This window comes from Herpailurus yagouaroundi, unplaced genomic scaffold, assembly GCF_014898765.1.
Source record: "Herpailurus yagouaroundi ecotype Mexico unplaced genomic scaffold, PumYag 185, whole genome shotgun sequence".
NCBI classification, from domain to species: Eukaryota; Metazoa; Chordata; class Mammalia; order Carnivora; family Felidae; genus Herpailurus; species Herpailurus yagouaroundi.
Genome location: NW_024412416.1, coordinates 4,094,461 through 4,114,250, shown reverse-complemented (window position 1 = coordinate 4,114,250; position 19,790 = coordinate 4,094,461). Strand labels below are relative to the sequence as shown.

The 19,790-nt window shown below is 50.4% G+C and overlaps 1 protein-coding gene across 3 annotated transcripts in view; it reads right to left on the bottom strand.

The window, feature by feature from the left end:
• Positions 1-19,790, bottom strand: part of HOMER2 (homer scaffold protein 2) — a 106,752-nt gene that overhangs the window by 29,583 nt on the left and 57,379 nt on the right. For all 3 annotated transcript variants that reach the window (XM_040493526.1, XM_040493527.1, XM_040493528.1), the window contains exons 2-3: positions 16,832-16,988; positions 1,407-1,538 (exon numbers count right to left, since the gene is read on the bottom strand). In XM_040493526.1, the coding sequence (XP_040349460.1) occupies positions 1,407-1,538; positions 16,832-16,988 (289 nt within the window). The remainder of the gene's footprint in view (positions 1-1,406; positions 1,539-16,831; positions 16,989-19,790) is intronic.

Here is a 19,790-nt window from a genome sequence, read left to right as displayed (position 1 = left end):
CATTTTGGGTCTCTTGGGCTTCTTAGGGAGTGGCATCCATGTAAGGACCTGGGGATACAGAGGGCGTGGGGTGCCCTCCATCGGGGTCGCATGTCTGGCTGGAGGTAGGATGGCTGGGTCTGTGGGCTGCACGCCTCCTTAGAGATGCGTGTGTGTGCCTAAGTGTGCACGTGTATGTGTGCCTAAGCGTGCACATGCGTGTGCCTAAGTATGCACGTGTGCATGTGCCTAAGTGTGCACATGCGTGTGTGTGCCTGAGTGTGCACGTGCGTGTGCCGAGGTGTGCGTGCGTGTGTCCACAGCACACGCACACACGTTGAACAGAGAAGAGGTACAAATCCGTGGGACCCTGCGGGGCGGCTTCCTGGCTCGTCTGAACCTCCTCTGAAAGCTGTCCCCCGTGTACTCAGGAAATCCAAGCATCCCAGTCCATACCAAGTGGCCCTGTCAAGTCCCCCGAACCTGGAATTTTGTAAATGCCTCTGGGGACGGACGGGACCACAGCTCCACGTGCTCAGCGCCTCGCACGGGTCCGCCCAGCCACAGCTCAATGAATATGCTCGCGGCAATGGTCTAGAGAGAAACAACTCGCAGAGCCTAGCCTCCTGAAGCCAGCCTGGCTCCAGCCCTTCCCTTTCAACTCTCCCCCGGGGTTCCCTGAGGCCCTGTGACCTTCCAGTAAGTTCCTGTGTCATGTAAACTAGCCAGTCTCACTTTCAAGCAATGCGTTCTGAACACGCACGCGGGGCTCCTTCCCCATCCTCCAGGGAAGCCCACTTGCTCACACATCCATCAGCGGGTGAGCCTCTCAGAAGTGGTCAGCTTGTTCCCGCAGACCCTGGGGCTCTCCAAGCCTGTGGTCGGTCACGATGTGCTCCTCAACACCTTCTGACTGTCCACAGAGCGTGTCCTGGGCCCCTCGGAGAATCAAACCTAAGCTACGAATCCTTTCCCCAGAAACCGTAAGACAAAACGCGGTGTGATGCTTTAAGGGGCACAGGGCCTCCAGATTAGGAGCTGTTTGCTAGTGAGTAGTCAGCAGGACCTCCCTCTCCTTAAGGGCTCCAACCAAGGGGTCATTGATGCTGGTGGCCGCCAGGCGCATGCACTCTGGGCACAAGGCCCGGGGTGACACACGGGGAAGGAACCGCCTGCAGAGCCGCGCACTGGGGCTGGGATCTCAGGTTCTGCAGGAGCAGGTGTCCTGTGAGTTTCCTTCCCCAACAACAGCTTCACTTCCAGGGACCTGGGATTTCAAAAAGGTCATCCATCTAGTTGGGCAGCCCTGCGGGGCCAGCCAGGGTGAAATCAAAGGCTGAAGAGGAATCCTGCTCACCAGCGGGGCCACTCAGGCCCTCAGCACCCAGGGATTGGGTGACAGTGTCCGGACGAGGGGACCTCGTTACCTTTGTCAGCTGCTGCTCCGAGGAGAACCCCAGGCCGAACACCGTGTTGGCTCTGCTGTCCGCCCACTGCCCAAACTTCTGCGACGTCTTGGTGAAGGTCATGTTGGGTGTGATGGTGCTGTTTATAATCACCTGCAGGAGAGAACCCAGGAGAGCAGGAAGTGAAACACAGAATTCGACACCAACGGAACTCCTTACGAAGTCTTCGTCTGGCACGGCTGGTGCCTAACGTACGCGTCCCCACTCTGTTCTTTTTGGTCCCGAGTTTCTCCTCTCCTGGCACATTCTGTGCTGAGTCAGATACACAACCATGATAAGGGGTAATTTCAGAGACTTAAAAACAGACCGTCGGTCTGAAATAAGATCGTACAAGTTAGTGGGAGAGAAGTCTGCCCCGAGTGGAGAATAGTTTCCAAAACTGCTGTTTATTTCCTCAAAGCTGCCACGCATCCAACGGCCCTTCGTGGCCAGCCACACCACACGCTCTGACGACCCGCGCTGTGCCCCTTTTTAAGCACCCGGAGCCCCAGCGTCCAGCTCCAACAACTTAAAATCTCCATAAGCGATTGGGGCTTGCTGTTTCCCAACAAGAAGGTGAAGGTATACTTAATGGGGGTAATTTGCCGAGGGTTAATTTACAAAGGAAGTAACCATACAGGCATGAGCTGGGTGGAGGGAGGCTGTAGGGGGTGGTGCGGGGACCTGGTGTTAGATGTCACCCCCTTCTCTGGCTCAAAGGATCAGGGAGGAAGAGGCTACAGACTGAGGAAGACCAGAGTCACGTAGAGCTGGCTGCCTGGAGGAGAGAGGTGACCTTTTGTTGAGAGACATCCCAGGATACGCATGGCTTCCCACAAGAGGGGAGCCGGGGGCACAAATACCCTCGCTTCTCCCCTTGATCTCCTGCCACTGGCCAGACCCAACCAGAAGCCGGAGGCCCCCGGGGACCCATGCTGCGGTCTGCAGATCAGCCTCTGGGAGGCCACAGCAGGGTACGAAGGGGAGAGAACGAACCTGGAATGATAAACCCAGCACACGCTACATTCATACGTTCATATACTGAGCATTTACTTGTCAGGCATCCTGTCAACCGAATACGAGATGAATGAGTCAAGATTCCTCATCTTCTAGTTGCCGGAAGTCAGGAAGAGGGTGGAGACATGTAAATGAATAATCCAGGAACAACTGAGAAGTGTTAGGAAGTAGCAACTAAGGCTCACTCTGGCAGAAATCCTTCAAAGCCCTGAGGCTCTAAGAAACAGTCAAGAAAAAGGTCCCTGGAAATAAGGGATTCTTGGACGTTTGTTAACAGGCAGGAGTGACAAAACTCGCTGCTGACTTCCTCATCAAATAGCTTTTGATGATCTGAGCAGGAACGGCAGCATGCTGAGTAGGGGCGCACCGCGTTCTGCTGGGGTTCACGTTACTGCCTGTCACGGGTAATTGCGTTGTTTACAAACTGGAGGTTTGTGGTTACCCTGCCTCAAGCAAGTCGATCGGCACCATTTTTCCAACAGTGTCTGCTCACTTCAGTGTCACATTTTGATGATTCTTGCAATATTGCAAATGTTTTCAATTATTTCACACAATTTTCTTTAAATATTTTTGAGAGAGAGAGAGAGAGAGGGACAGAGTGTAAGTGGGGGAGGAGCAGAGAGAGGGAGGCACAGAATCCAAGCAGGCTCCAGGCTCTGAGCTGTCAGCACAGAGCCCGTCGCGGGACTTGAACCCACACACTACAAGATCGTGACCTGAGCCGAAGTCGGACGCTTAACCGACTGAGCATGTCTGCTCATTCTCCACTGTATGGTAGGAAATGGGTATGAACACACTGTTAGGGTTCCACGTGACGTTATCACCTACAAGAGAAAGTTCCCCTCTTCGTCTGCTGGGCAAGCGGGGAGTATAGCAAATTCATGTTCCACGCAGGCACGGAACCAGGTTGGGGCCCAGTTCCAGCTCTGGTCAGGCTCAGTCCGCCTCGGCTTCACCTCTGTTTTTAGGGCAGGCCCTCCATGGCTCTCAGCTGGGAGCCTGGCACGTTTTTACATCCTCTTCCCCGAAAGGCTTTGGGAGATCATCCCGTTCTGTCTGAGGTCTTCAGCTTCGTTCCGTAGCCTTCCAGATTTTAACCTTCAAATCTGGCAAACCTTGAAGGGGAAACGGGCCGTGCCGTCTGGGGCCGCTCGTCCCCAGTTCTGTCACTCAGGCTCCCACATCTCTGCTGGTCTGTCTTTTCCCCAGGGGCCAAACACGGACTTTGAGGCTCCAGCTCCTCCCCACACCCTTTAGCGCCCCGGGGGAGGGGGGGGATGTAGATGCCAGCGCCAGTCCCCAGGCCCTCTGGAGCTCTCCTGCCTTCGCGGTTCTTCTCCAGACCCCTTGGCAGGCCTCCACTTCTTAGCACCGTAAACACGAGGGAAGTTTTACTCGGCCTTTTGGAAACGTCCAGCCTACCTCCAGACCCGCAGAGACTTGCTGTTCAGCCACTGTCTTGTGGGGAGGCCAGCCGTGGGCCTGAAGCCCGCCGGCCTCCGAGGCTGCCCCCCCGGCCCGGTGCGCTGTTCCCCGTTCTGTGCGCTTCCTTCCTCCCCCCAGCAGCCCCGGCCGGCAGCCAGGCCTGGCAAATGCTCCCGACACGGAAAGAGCTGCCACCTGCCACTGACCTCTCCAGTGGTCCTCTCCTCTCCGGAATATCAGTCCCTCACGTCCATAGTGTTTCTACAGTTCTCTGATGCCTTTAAGCATCTTACCCAGGTTCTGCTCGTGGCCGTCAGAGGAACCACTGCCTGCCAGAATTTATACACCTTACGCAAAAGTGCAAGTGCAGACGCCGTGGGAAGTTCGCAGGGCTGCAATTCACCACGTGTCTCAGGTGACACATTCTGCTGCGGAAACATGCAGCCTCGCATGGGCTGCCGTTTATATCGAGAAGCAAAACACAGGGCGCCCGGGGGGCTCGGCCGGTTGAGCCTCCGACTTCGGCTCAGGTGATGATCTCACGGTTGGTGGGTTCGAGTCTAGCGACGGGCTCTGTGCTGACGGCTCAGAGCCTGGAGCCTGCTTTGGATTCTGTGTCTCCCTCTCTCTCTGCCCCTCCCCCACTTGTGCACGCACACTCTCTCTCTCAAAAATAAATAAAATATATTAAAAAAATTTTTTTCAATGTATTCAAGGAAATGGGAAAATGGACAATGTAGATGAAAAAGGATATCCCCAGGGACTCAGGAGTTTTTAAGTTAATGTATTTATTTTGAGGGGGAGGGGCAGAGAGAGAGAGAGGGAGAGAGAAAATCCCAAGCTGACTCTGCACTGTCACCGCAGAGCCCGGCCTGGGGCTTGATCTCATGAACTGTGAGCTCGTGACCCGAGCCGAGATCAAGAGTCGGACGCTTAACCAGCTGAGTCACCCCTGAATTTTGTTTTTAGGAATCAAACGGACATTCCAGAACTAAAAAATGCAAAGTCTAAAATTAACAGTTCAGTGAGTAGGTTTACTGATCGGATACATCAATAGCCAGGATTAGGGAACCGGAAGACCGATTGACAGAAAATATCAAGATTGAAACAGAACCAAGAATCAGGGGGTGGAAAGCTGGTAAGAATGTAAACCATGTTGGAGGCACTCAGGAGGTCTAGTGGACACGTAACCAGAGTCCCAGAAGGCGAGGCGAGAAGACGGAACAGAGCGATATTCATAGAACGGTTGAGAATTAAAAAGAAAAAAAATTTTTTTGAGTCCACAGATTTGAGAAGCTGAATGAATCCCCAAGCAGGAGACAGATTTAGCTCTTAAAGCCAGTTAATCACTGTTTTCTAAGTAATACGTACATTACATTCCTTTTCAGCACTTACTAGTCGTATGACCTTGAGCATGTCATTTGATAAACGTGACTTTGTCGAGCCTCAGTTTTCCCATCTGTAAAATGGGAATTAGATAGAAGACTGTATGAAAAAGTGCCTTAGGATCTGTTACATTCTAAAGAACTACCAGGGGACTTCACCTATGTTATTCCAGCCTGACTCTGGAAGAGCCTCTTTGGGGTGAGCTTCAGAAGTGTGTCCTCTACTCTGCTCAGCCTCTGTCCTCTGACTATCAAGAGGGTTTTGGGGAGGCTGACCTCAAGGTACAGGTTTGCTGTAAAGGAGCAGAAAGATCTAGAATGAATCAGGTTTCCGAATGGGTCTGGTGATGGCTTTGCCCTTCCCAGCATTCTGGTAATTGAGAGGTGACCAGGGTTGGCTTTCTGGGATCATGGGATCCACCCTGATCGAGCAGCCCAGGCACACACCAGCCCTAGGCCTGCTCTGATTCCACCATATCAGTCCCAAGCGGAGCTGTGCCAGACCCCAGCCAACCTCCAAGGCCCCAGAAGCATTCCTTTATACTCGCCCCTGGTTTAGGCCGCTCTTCCCACTCCCCTCCTCCCCCCCCCGCCCCATCGCTGACAGCGTCCGGTGATAGCAGGCAGAGCTCTTGACCAACTATTTCAAATTTGGTTATCTGAAAAATGCTTGATAACGTGTCCGAACTCACATGGGCTTTGGTACCCCAGGAGAGTTACCATGTGGATGGGAAGGGAGCCAAGATGGCAGCGGGGGGCGTCCCTAGTCCACAGACGGGGTAAGAAGGGAGGTCGTCATGCACAGAAGGAGAAACGTTGTATAGAAATTCCGAATACAGGTTTTTGAGTCGGACAACCTGAGTTTTACCGCTAGACTGTGCTCCTCACTGGCTCGTTTTCTCGTCCTGTGAAATCAAGGTGAGAGCCTAGCCCCAGGCCTCCGGGAGCTGACAGAGGCAATACACGGTCGTTCTCTTCGTATTAACTTCCAGAGGTTGTTCTCCCAAGCAGGCAAGGTTTATGCGTGAGCTGATGCCTCACTAGAAAACCCAGTAGGCATGTTCACACACGCACAGCAATGACACTTCTATTACTAGAGTACCTGTTCAGTGTCCTCTCTTCCCCGCTTTAGCAGATGAAAGAAAAGCGTTCTGAGTTGGCCCTGGAGAATAAACATTTCCTTCATAAGGAAAAGCCCTAGTGGGTTCATTCTTTGGAGTATGTGTAGGCACACCTCAGAGATATTTCGGGTTCGGTTCCAGACCACGGCGATAAAGTAAATGTCACAATCAAGTGTGGTAAGCGAGGTTTTCAGCTTCCTAAATGCATATAAAAGTTATGTTTCTACCGTGCTGTAGTCTGTTAGGTGTGCAATAGCATTATGCTTACAAATAGTATGTCATTTTTAAAAATTCTTTTAACGTTTATTTATCTTTGAGAAAGAGAGTCAGAGCATGAGCGGGGGAGGGGCAGAGAGGGAGGGAGACACAGAATCTGAAGCAGGCTCCAGGCTCTGAGCTGTCGGCGCAGAGCCCCACGAGGGGCTCGAACCCACGAACTGTAGTGAGATCATGACCTGAGCCGAAGTAGGATGCTCAACCGACTGAGCCACCCAGGCGCCCCCACAAGTACACGTTAATTAAAAAATGCTTTATTGATAAAAATGCGAACCATAATCTGAGCTTTCAGTGACTTGGAGTCAGTGATCACAGATCACCATCACGAATACAATGACTGAAAACGCTCGCAGGGCACGTGGATGGCTCAGTGGGTTAAGCCTCCGACTCTTGGTTTCAGCTCAGGTCACGATCTCATGGTCTTGTGAGTTTGAGCCCCTCTCATCAGGTTCTGTGCTGACAGTGTAGAGCCTGCTTGGGATTCTCTCTCCCTCCCTCCCTCTCTCCCTACCCCTCCCAAACTCTCGCTGTCTCTGCTTCCCTCTCAAAACAAACAAACAAACAAACAAACTCAAAAAAAAAAAAAGAAAAAGAAAATGTTTGGGGTGCTTGGGTGGCTCAGTTGGTTAACCGTCAGACTTCGGCTCAGGTCATGATCTCACGGTTTGTGGGTTCGAGACCCACATCGGGCTCTGTGCTGACAGCTCAGAGCCTGGAGCCTGCTTCAGATTCTGTGTCTTCCTTTCCCTCTGCCCCTACCCCGCTTGTGCGTGGGCACGTGCTCTCTCTCAAAAAGGAAAAAAAAAAAAAAAAAGAACTTTCCAGATTCAGAAGAGAGGAAGAAATGGGAGGGAAAGCTATCATTGACTTCCACGTTACCCATTATGCTGCCACAGCTCCCCGGAGGTAGCTGGTCTGACCCACCTCCGGGCCATACTGCTGAGTCCATCTGTAACCAGTGAGACAAGTGGCTGGCTGTGCTCCCAGGACACCCAGTGCGAGAGTCAGTGGGAGCAATCACATTGTCAAACACGATCAAGCCCACAGCCTGCTTCCTTCATTCTCCACCAACACGGGAACCTCATTCTGTGCTGTACGTGGGGCAGCCCGGCAAGACTAGTCTCCCGGGAAGACACGCCTCGTGCGTGTACTCCTCCTGGGCCCCCAGGTCACCTCTGGCCACGTGGTCTCGTACCTGGAATTCACCTTAATGCTTCTGCTTCTCCCGAGGCTCCTTCACCCTCCTCAGCCTGCACGAGGGAGCACAGGAAGGGGACGCCCGTGAAAAGCCCATCAATCCGCTCGGGTCTGCGGTGGGAGTGCCCTGCGCAGCTGTGGGGTAGGAGGGACGCCCTGGGGTGCAGGGAGGACCCAGTCCCCAAGGGAGGCTCAGCTCTGGGCTGACGAATGGACCCCTCTCTCGTGAGCCTGGAGACAATGAGGTAGGGTGAGTGTCACAGCCAGAAGTTTAAACTCCATTTCACTAGTAATATGGAAACTGCATGCCCATTACCAGTATCTACTCACCAAACCCAAAATATGTCTGATGATACCAAGGGTGGGGCAAGGGCATGCGGCAATGGGGGCTCTCACAGACTGCCAAAGTCACTTTGAAAAACAATGTGGCTTGGGGCGCCTGGGTGGCGCAGTCGGTTAAGCGTCCGACTTCAGCCAGGTCACGATCTTGCGGTCCGTGAGTTCGAGCCCCGCGTCGGGCTCTGGGCTGATGGCTCAGAGCCTGGAGCCTGTTTCCGATTCTGTGTCTCCCTCTCTCCCTGCCCCTTCTCCCACTCACGTTCTGTCTCTCTCTCTCTCTTTCTCTCTCTTTCTCTCTCTCTCCTTCAAAAATAAATCAACATTTAAAAAAATAATAAAATGGTGCAGCCACTTTAGAAAACAGTTGGACAGGGGCGCCTGGGTGGCGCAGTCGGTTAAGCGTCCGACTTCAACCAGGTCACGATCTCACGATCCGTGAGTTCGAGCCCCGCGTCGGGCTCTGGGATGGTGGCTCAGAGCCTGGAGCCTGTTTCCCATTCTGTGTCTCCCTCTCTCTCTGCGCCCCGGCCGTTCCTGCCCTGTCCCTCTCTGTCCCAAAAAAAAATAAACGTTGGAAAAAAAAAAAGAAAAAAGAAAAACAATGTGGCTTTCTCTCTCAAGTTAAGAATGCACCTTCTCAGCGCACCTGCCTGAGTGCCTGACTCTTGGTTTCGGCTCAGGTCACGATCTCACAGGTGGTGAGATCTGACGTGTTTGCTGAACAGCACAGAGCCTGCTTGGGATTTTCTCTCTCCCTCTCCCTCTGCTTCTCTCTCAAAATAAAATGAATCAACTTTTAAAATATATTTTAAAAATAAGTAAATACGTAAAGAAGAATGCACATTCTCTTTCACTCTGCCACTGCACCACTAAGGACACCCATGAAGGAAATCTTTACACAGGTCTAGCAGGAGATATAAACAAGAATGTTCTCAGTACCAGTTCTGCAAAAACAAATGTTCACTGCCAGCAGAACACATAAACTCCTACATTCCTACAACGAAATGTATCCCACGGTCAAAATGAACCAAGGCTGCAGGCATCAACAAGGACGAATCACAAAAACAATGCTGGAAGGTGATCAAAGGTACAAACTTCCTGCTGTAAGATACATAAATACTAGGGATAGAAGGTACAACATGATGACCACAGCTAACACTGCTGAATGATATATGGGGAAGTCATCAAGAGTGTAGATCCTGGGGCACCTGGGTGGCTCAGTAGGTTAAGTGTCAGACTTCGGCTCAGGTCATGATCTCACAGTTCATGGGTTCGAGCCCTGCATTGGGCTCTGTGCTGACAGGTCGGAGCCTGGAGCCTGCTTCGGATTCTGTGTCTCCCTCTCTCTCTGTTCCTTCCCCGCTCTCACTCTCTGTCCCTTTCTCAAAAATAAATAAACATTAAAAAAAGAGAGAGACAGAGAGTAGATCCTAAGAGCTCTCATCACAAGGAGAAACCTTTCAGGGTGCCTGGGAGGCTCAGTCTGTTAAGTGTCCAACTCTTGGTTTCAGCTCAGGTCATGATCTCGTGGTTTGTGGGTTTGAGCCCTGTATTGGGCTCTGTGCTAACAGTGCAGAGCCTGCTTGGGATGCTCTCTCTCCCTCTCTTTCTCAAAATAAATAATCTTAAAAAAAAATTAAAAAGGAAAAAAAAAAACAAGGAGAAACTTTTTATTGTATCTATATGAGATCAATGTAGCTAAACCTACTGTGGAAATCATTTCACGATATATGTAAATCAGGGGCACCTGGCTGGATCAGTGGGAGGAGCATGCAACTCGATCTCGGGGTCATGAGTTCAAGCCCCATGTTGGGTGTAGAGATTAAATAAAATTAAAATATATATATATATATGTATGGGGCACCTAGTGGCTCAGTCGGTTAAGAGTCTGACTCTTGATTTTGGCTCAGGTCATGATCTCACGGTTTGTGAGATCGAGCCCCACATCGGACTCTGCACTGACAGCACAGAGCCTGCTTGGGATTCTTTCCCCCCCTCTCTCTGCCCCTCACCTGCATGTGTGTGCTCTCTCTCAAAATAAAAAAATAAACATTAAAAAAAATACATATATATTTGTAAATCAAACCACTATGCTATATGCCTTAGACTTACACAGTGATGTGTGTCAAATATGTCCCAATTAAATTGGGCAAAAGAACCCCAACGCTAAGCAAAATAATAAAAAGGAAGTCACAAAAGTAGATACACAGTATGGGTCACCAGTAGGATATTTATATAAAGGTCAAAAAGAGAAAAAACTAATATATTATTTAGGGCAAGGATCAAAAAAAAATATAGCCCGCAGGCCAAATCCAGCCCATAATCTATTTGTGTAAATAAAGTTTTATTGGCACACAGCCATGCCCATTCATTTACATACTGGGCTATGGTGGTTTTCTTGCCACAAGAGAAGTTGAATAGCTAGACAGAAACTATACAGTTCATTAAAAAAGTTACTACAAGGCCCTTTAGAGTAAAATTTTGCCAACCTCTGGTTTAGGGATACACACAGGGGGCAAAACCATAAAGAAAATTAAGAGATCGCTTAATGCAAATTTCAAGAGAGTGGTAACCTTCTGAAAGGCATATATATAATTAGGGACAAGCCCATAAAGGGACTTCTGAAGGAGCAGTAAAATCCTAAGTTCCTCAACCAGGCGGCTGGGTATAAGAGTGTTGGCTCTATCCTCAGACATTAAACGGTACCAATAAACAGTTATAACAAAGTTGGGGGCGCCTGGGCGGCTCAGTCAGTTCAATGTCCGACTTTGGCTCAGGCCATGATCTCCCGGTTCGTGGGTTTGAACGCCATATCGGGCTCTGTGCCGACAGCTGGGAGCCTGGAACCTGCTTCGGATTCTGTGTTTCCCTCTCTCCCTGCCCCTCCCCCGCTCATGCTCTGTCTCTCAAAAATAAACAAACATTAAAAAAAAAAATTAAACTTGTCAGAGAGGCTAATCTTCACTGTGAGCAGAAGCTTCTCGAATGGGGAGGTGGAGCCCTACACTCAGGGACACTGAGGAATTGTGCTGGGGACAAAGGAAGGGGCTGGGCCTGTGGGTTCCGGCCTCAGGGGAGAGGGGGGCTTAGCAGACTGTGGGGTTACCGGAGTGGGGTGTGTCCCCAGCAGGAGGGGACAAAAGAACAAGAGAAGAGGCCCCGGTGGCACCAAGAGGAGCAGGGGAAGGACGCAGGAGGCAGTGGGGACAATCCAGAGGGAACAAGAGAATGAGGTCCTGGGCGGTGGGAAGGAGGGTACCCCGTGGGTGGTAAATGCAGCAGCAGAATGAGTCAGCAGTGCCTCTGTGAGGGGCGGGGGGTTGTCTGGGGGGAGAAGGTGAAGTCCAGAAGGATATAAAGCATCTTGGGGAGTAGGCTTTAATGTGAGCTCCTGTCTCCTGCGCCCACCCCCTTCCTCTTTACAGAGTTATCACTGGAACTTGCGCAGAGAAAAATAAAAAAGACTCCGTGGTAAAAGACCCAGCTCCTGCGGGTCGCTGGAACCACGTTTTTGGAGAAGGCACAAATGTGTCCACCGCCCCCAACCCCCGGCCTGCGGCCTCGCTCTGGATTTCAGAGGATGCTGTTGTGGCACAAAATGGCAGACATCCCTGGATTCCTCTCCATTGAGAGTTGTCTCCAAATCCAGGGTGTTGGGAGCTGGAAGAACCCGCAAATTTTCTACAAGAGGCTGGGACCGAGTTACAGCAACTGACAGACATGTTGCCTGCTTCCAGAGTAGGGATTAATAGATGCTTTTTCTCTTTTCTTTTCAACCCCAATCAGGGAAGAAAAGAAACCAATGTTCATTGAAAACCTACTGTGTGCCGAGACCCTTCCATATGTCAGCTCCTTTCACAGAAGGTGATCGGATCCGAAAGAGGAAACTGTAATGACGGGGGAGGAGGGGACCTGGCTGTGTTCTTGAAAGCAGTTTCGCATTCCCAGGAGAAAATACCAGCGAGTCAGGGCTTCAGATGCTGACATCCTCCAAAATTTCATGGTCAGGCAGTCCTCACTATGCAGCGGACGCTGCTAAGTACTTGCAGAATGGATGACCTCCAAGGTCTCTTCTGACACAGGTTTCTGTGATCCTATAAATAACAGAACCAAGGGCAGCAGAGCCATCCAGAGCACCTGAGAGAAGCACCTGTTCTGAGCAAGTGCCGCCCACAGGCGAGGCGACACCTCACAAGGGGGCGGTGCTGAGCTCGGTCGGGAAAGAGGGCCAGTGGCACAATGAAATCCAGCGCCCTTGTGGCTCTGGGAACGGAGTTCCCGCATAACGGAGGTGGCTGTTCTGCCCCCAAACTCCCCGCAAATCGTCCCACTGTTGGTGTGCAGCTGGTGGCCATGGAACGGCTCAGGCCGCCGCTCTGGGTGCCCTCGCTCCTACCTGTCTGTCCACGCACAGGTGACACTGAGGTGCGGGTCCCGGGTCCCTCTCGGCACACCTGCCCCAGAGCCAGAGGGGATGCGGCCAGGCCCGGCCTTGTCACCCACTGACTATCCCACCCACCTTGCGATGCGGCCCGGTCCGGCTTGGCCCCGGGACCCCAACGATGAGCCAGGCCTGGTCCCCGGTCCTCAGAGCGTGGCACCCTGGCGGCCCACACACAGAAAAGGACCCGCGTAACCCCCAGAATCGAGCAACGCCGAGATGATGCACCAGGACTCCGGCCCAGCCGTGCCTTTGGCAGTGGGTGGGGCTGACACGCAAAGCCTTTTCCCTGAGAGGAAGAAAGGGCCTACTGTTTCTGGAAGAATGAAGAATGGGTCTGAATACAGGTTTTTTCTGGGATGAACAGCACCAACTGCTCTCAGGGGAAGGAGAGGCCTTCCAAATCCTTCCCCAAAAGGATCATGACAAAAGCCTGGATGGGACCCAGAACTTGCCGTGTCCTGGTGTGGAATGGCAGCCACCACCTTCCCTTAGTGGGGGGCCTGTGCGCTGCGGGCCGGCCGCGGTTCACTTGGATGCTGAGTCTGCTGTGGCCTCTGCTCACAGCGACCTCAAGTCCCTTCCACACCTGCATGTCTAGTCCATGGTTTGGGAGGGACAGCTGGCTGACAAGCACCAATAAGAGGCTCAAGGTTGTGGACCTGATTGGCCAGGCCAACAGACAGAGGCAGGACCCAGGCCCTAGACCTGCCCGAGGTCTGAGGTGCAATTACCCACGCACCAAGACTCAGCCCCAAAGGCTAAAAACATCTGACCGATCGGCCACCTTGGTTCGGATCAACATTTGGGACGAAAGGCCTAAAACAGAGCAGTGACTGCTATCTGTGTCCTATGTCCCAGTTCTCACGGCAGGAAACTTGCCTCCCCCCCACCCCCACCTCTTCCCTGAGCGCTGATCACAGTAATTAAATGACTAAGGTCCCTACATGCCCACTACCCTGGGCCTCCTGCTCCCTCACGGGACACCCCCTTTTGCAGGACAGGCCCTGTCACGGTTCTCGTGCCGCAGGGGTAAAGTGGGAGCCCTGGGTGGGCTCTACAAACACCAGGAGGCCAGGCACCATAGGAGGGGTGGCCCAAGATCCTCGGGCTCCGTCTCTGAATTCCGGCAGTGTCCCATGGCCCAGGTTTCCAATTCCCACTCTGTAAGGGACCCCGCACCGAGCCCGAATTGGCTCCACTGTGCAGCCAGGGTGTCGGCCCCCCTGCACCCATGTGATTCCTCACACACCACTGGCACGTCCAGCTCACTCCCCACCACACCGTCCTGGCCCTTCAGGAGCCGCAGAGCTGTCTGATACAGTGGTTGACACTTTGACAAATTACTGAAAGCCCAGCTAATAGGACTAAAGCACTTTCTCTAAGAAAAGTGGTTTTATCTGTATTTACGCCCAGTATATCCTTGGATAACAGCTGACAGAAGGGTAAGCCCAGCTCAAGGACAGCAGATGAAGTGACAGCGTCTACAGATAGAATAAAGCGGGTCAGCTTGACTGGCCACCCCTATCAGAGAATCCTGGCAAGAATCAAGGGGATGCCAGCTCAAAAGCATAGAGAATCGGGGCGCCAACTCTGGCTCTCGTCATGATCTCATGGTTCATGGGTTCAAGTGCCTGTGTCGGGCTTTGAGCTGACAGCTCAGAGCCTGGAACCTGCTTCAGATTCTGTGTCTCCCTCTCTCTCTGCCCTTCATCTGCTTGCACTCTGTCTCTTTCTCTCTCTCTCAAAAATAAATAAACATTAAAAACAATTTTGGGGCACCTGGGTGGCTCAGGTCATGATCTCACAGTTTGTCAGTTCGAGCCCCACATCAGGCCCTACGCTGACAGCACAGAGCCTGCTTCTGAGCCTCTGTCTCCCTCTCTCTCTGCCCCTCCCCCGCCTCCACCCAAGGAAACAAAACCACTAATTCAAAAAGACGCACTCCCACGTTTACTGAGTGTGATTTACCACAGCCAAAAGCACGGAGGCAGCCCAAGGGCGCATCCACAGACGAATGGGTAAGGATGCGGTGCGTGTACGCGATGGAATGTCACTCAGGCATGAAAAAAGGAATGAGGTCTTGCCATTTGTGACAATGATCTAGAGAGTATGGTGCGAACTGAAATAAGTCAGAGAGAGAAACGCAAATACTGTATGATCTCACTTACATGTGGAATGTGAAAAAACAAATGAACAGAAAACAGAGAACAAACTCATGGTTGTCAGAGGAGAGGCAGGTGTGGGGGGGTGGGACGAAATGCATAAGGGCAAGCAGGAGGCCCAACCTTCCAGTTAGAAAATAAATAAGGCATGCGGATGAAAAGTGCAGCACAGGGAACAGTCAACAATACTGTCAAAACGTTGTTTGGTGACAGGTGGTGACACTTCTGCTGAGCACGAAGTAACGCGTGGAGTCAGTGAGCCAGTATGTCACGTACCTGAAACTCACGCAACATCGCATGTTGATTACACTTCAATTAAAAGAAAAAGACGGTCTCAGGACAAGTTGTGGCCATAAAACAAAACAGGAGGCATAAATGTGAGGTACTTCAAAGGCAGATTCTTTTGACCAACTAAAAAGGGAATGCGTTTCTACTTTTTTTTCTTTTTTTAGCCCAAATGATTGGGAATGAAAATGGAGAGGTGGTTTAGAGGGCAAATAGGGGAATTCAGCTTCAGATACACTGACTTTCTTTCTTTTTTTTAATAAGTGACTTTATTTGTTTACAATTTTTAAGTCAACTCTACGTCCAACGTGGGGCTTGAACTCATGCCCCCAAGAGCAAAAGTTGCACACTCTAGGGGCGCCTGGGTGGCTCAGTTGGTTGAGGGTTCGACTTCAGCTCAGGTCATGATCTCACAGTTCATGAGTTCGAGCCCCGTGTCGGGCTTTGTGCTGACAGCTCGAAGCCTGGAGCCTCCCTTGGATTCTGTGTCTCCCTCTTTCTCTGCCCCTCCCCTGCTCATGCTCTGTCTCTCTCTCTCTCTCTCTCTCTCTCTCTCTCTCTCTCTCAAAAATAAATAAACATTAAAAAAAAAAAGAGTTGCACACTTTACTGACTGAGCCAGCCAGGCGCCCAGACAGACTGAATTTCTGGTGCAGCAGATAATGTAAATTGTAAAACTGTCCAGTGGGATGAACAGAGATTAAAAACAAAACAAAAAAAAAAAAATCACAAAGCATCAAATCTACTTTTTTTGTTAACTTGGTGATACTGCTGACATGCCTTCTTTATCCTGCTCCCATAGCAATGTGGCCAAAATATCAAGGAAGACAGCAGAATAATACAAGCATCCAGAAAAAAAAATGTATTTCAAGAAATACTACAAAATCTTATAATAAAATTCGACTTCCGGGAATAACACCACCAAAACCAGACTAGATATGACACCCAATGCTGGTAAGGGTGTAACACGCAGGCATTCTCGTGCGTGCTGGAAGAAGGGACTCTTCAGAAGGAATTTGGTCACGTCCATCATAAGCCATAGTTAATATCTCGGCCTATAATATTACTTTTGGGAATCCATCCTAAGGAAATATCCACAAGAAAGCACTAGGTATGTGCTGAATGAGTGAGAATATTTGTTGCATAAAGATGCTCATTAGGGGCGCCTGGGTGGCTCAGTTCGTTAAGCATCTGACTCCGGCTCAGGTCATGATCTCACGGCTTGTGAGTTCGAGCCCCGTGTCAGGCTCTGTGCTGACAGCTTGCAGCCTGGAACCTGCTTCGGATTCTGTGTTTTCCTCTCTCTTTGTTCCTCCCCTGCTCACACTCTGTGTCTCTCTCTCTCTCAAAAATAAATAAACATTAACAAAATTAAAAAAAAAAAAAAAAGATGCTCATTATCTGTAACAGTAAAAAACTGGAAGCTACTTACATATGCAACCAGAAGGGGAGAGATTGAGAACATTACGGAACCTCAGTGGAGCCATTACACGGGCATTAAAACACCAGTTACAAAGCCAATGTGGTAACAGGGAAATCTTTTTTTTTTCTTTTTTCACTTACCATAATTTTAAATGAAAAAAAAAAAAAAAAAAAAAAGCAGGCTGTGTGACTATACCAACGTCGTGATTTTAACAGCAGCATTTGCGTTAAGCATCAGGATCCGGTGCACCCTTTCTCCTCCACTCTCAAACCTATCTGCCTTTGATGAGAAGGAAGGAATGGAGGATGTTAAAATCAGCCTCCGGGGTGGTACCTTGGCTCCATCCACGCTGATGATGCGATAGCTGTTCCTGGTGACATCGTAGAAGTAGGAAACGGTGACCGCCTGCTTGCTTGCAGGCACCCAGTTCTTCTTGGTGCTGGGGTCGATCTGGAAGACGTGCGCCCGCGTGGTGAAGATAGGCTGTTCTCTGCGAGAGGAGAGAAGCGCGTGTGAGTTGAGGGAAGACGGCTTCGTGTATCGCTAGTGACTGCTGGCCCCCCCTGTGGCCCCCAGAGATTTTCATAGCTTATTGGCAAAGATACATATGCATGAGGACAATGAAAATAAGAGGAAAAAGAGACCCCAGCAGAGGAGGCACTGAATCCCCGCACACTGAGGCTTCAGGGCGACTGTCCTAACGAACAATTTGCCTTAAATGCCACTCCTAGTCCAGTGTTTTGCATCCTGCCGCAGGCCGGCTCTTTTTCTGACAGCCTGTTGGCCTCTTGGGGATTTTGCGACACATTTATTTTGGGGGATTCTGCCACCATTTTAGCATTCTGTAATCCACTTGCAGCTTGGTTGTTACATTTCTAGTGAGTACTTCTCAAATCCGCAGCATTTTATGAATGATGGCTTCATTCGTAATGGACTGAGTCTTCAAGTTTTGTTTCCAACTTATAAACCTTTTTTGAGTTTTAAAGTCATGAAACCCAGCTCTTTTGCTATTCTTGCCTCCGTATCACTGTTGTTGCTTTTTCCCTCTGCACGTCTGTAAATTTTTTTTTTTCAACGTTTATTTATTTTTGGAACAGAGAGAGACACAGCATGAACGGGGGAGGGGCAGAGAGAGAGGGAGACACAGAATCAGAAACAGGCTCCAGTCTCCGAGCCATCAGCCCAGAGCCTGACGCGGGGCTCGAACTCACGGACCGCAAGATCGTGACCTGGCTGAAGTCGGACGCTTAACCGACTGCGCCACCCAGGCGCCCCGCACGTCTGTAAATTTTTAATGTGATTCTTTGCATGTTTTTTTTTTAATCTTTATTTATTTTTGAGAGAGAGACAAAGGCAGAGCGTGAGTGGGAGAGGGGCAGAGAGAGAGAGAGACACACACACAGAATCTGAAGCAGGCTCCAGGCTCTGAGCTGTCGGCACGGAGCCCAACGCGGGGCTTGAACCCACGCACTGCGAGATCATGACCTGAGCCGAAGTCAGATGCCCAACAGACTGAGCCACCCAGGCGCTCCTAACGTGATTATTAACCAAATGAGCACACTATCCAGGTTTCTTTCTGACAAGTGGGGAATTAATTCGATCTGGACAATAAGCATCAAGAAATAAGGCAGATGGATAAAAACCATAATGTATTATACTGCAATTCATATTTTAAGGTATCTGCCTCACAAAGTAAGGTAAAAATCAAACACAGCCTCATTGCAGAATATACCTAATTTTAAAGAAACGGTCTTCAGGCAAACTGGCTCAAAAATCCTTAAGGTGTTCAGGGGCGCCTGGGTGGCTGAGTCGATTAAGCATCTGACTCTTAATTTGGCTCACGGTTCAAACCCATGGGGTTGGGATTCTCTCTCTCCTCTCTCTGTCTCTGCCCCGCCTCTGCTCATGTATGCACACATGCTTTTCCTCTCTCAAAATAAATAAAGTTAAAAAAAATCCTTTAAATGTTTAAAATAAGATGGGGGAAAAAGCCAGCAGGATGTAAAGATAGCCCCATCATTCATAAAATGCTACAAGTGTAATAAGCATTTACTAGAGATAAAAACAAAACCAAAAGGTAACTTAGGACGAGTTTTCAAAATCCCGACGATGCCAAAAGAGACGACATAAAACAGTAGGACGTGACAAATGGGTAAAAAAAAAAAAAAAAAAAAAAAATCAAAAGGAGAAAGTGAATTTTAAGTAGTCTGGTCTCTAGACAGAGTGGTTTCAGGCAAAGCAGGCTTTGAATCCATCCTGCCTATAGAAGGCTCATTACTGGAAAGAAAGCTCTTTCTTAGAAGAGAAACTTCTTCCTAGAAAAGCAATTTACTACTTGAGCCTCATGCAAAGAATACAGAACATCACCATGAATATCAGCATCGGCCATCGGCTGTAGACAAATGCAGAAAGATTTTCATGACTGTTGTTCTGGGAGAATAAAAGCCAAGGGCATGCTATGCATGCCACCTCGATGCACCTGTTAATCGAGAGGCCAGCTTTCCAGAAGAACCAACAGAAGCATTCACTGCCCCCCCCCCCCAACCTCCCTTTTAGATCCCAAAGCAGGACATGTGCCCCTGGGGGTGTGGATTACTAGGACACCTGTCTTCCCTCAACTGTGATTAAGCTCACCGCCCCCCCCCCCATTCCCAAACCGACACCCTTCCAGCGGCAGGGGGACTGCGTGTGGAAACAAAAGGGATATTCTCATTGTAATTTCCCGCCTCTGCTGTCACCAGGGGCCAGCCTGCGGGGGAGTGTGTGCGTGTGCACCCGACTGCGAGCGCTGCTAATCACGTCCACGTGGGGAAGTCTGACATCTGGATCCCCCGGCTGTGCTGTCGGCCCCGGCACCATGTTTTGCGAATCATCTAAGCACAACACCATAAAGGAAAACACTTGTTCACGTGGCATTCTCGTGCATACGCAAGAAGAGGGGCTGACGGAAAGGGCAGAAACCACAGAAAAGGTTTTCAAAGAAATCATGCAATGTGTACACATATCCAATCACGGTATACACCTAAAACTCACACAGTGCGATATGCCAATTGTACTTGGATAAGAGAAAATAACCACACTGCGCTGAAGTCCGCGCCTCCCTGGCACCGAGGGGGAACAAGCGGGCAGGGGCCCGGGGGTCAGGCAGGAGCCCTCGCTGGGGAAGGGCTCGGCTTTCAGACTTGCCCTTGTGTCCTCCACACTGAGGAAGAGGGATTGGGTCTGGGCTTTAGCACCATTAGACCAGTGTTTCCTAAACCTCTGATAAAATTAGCTGGGGCACTTAATAAAA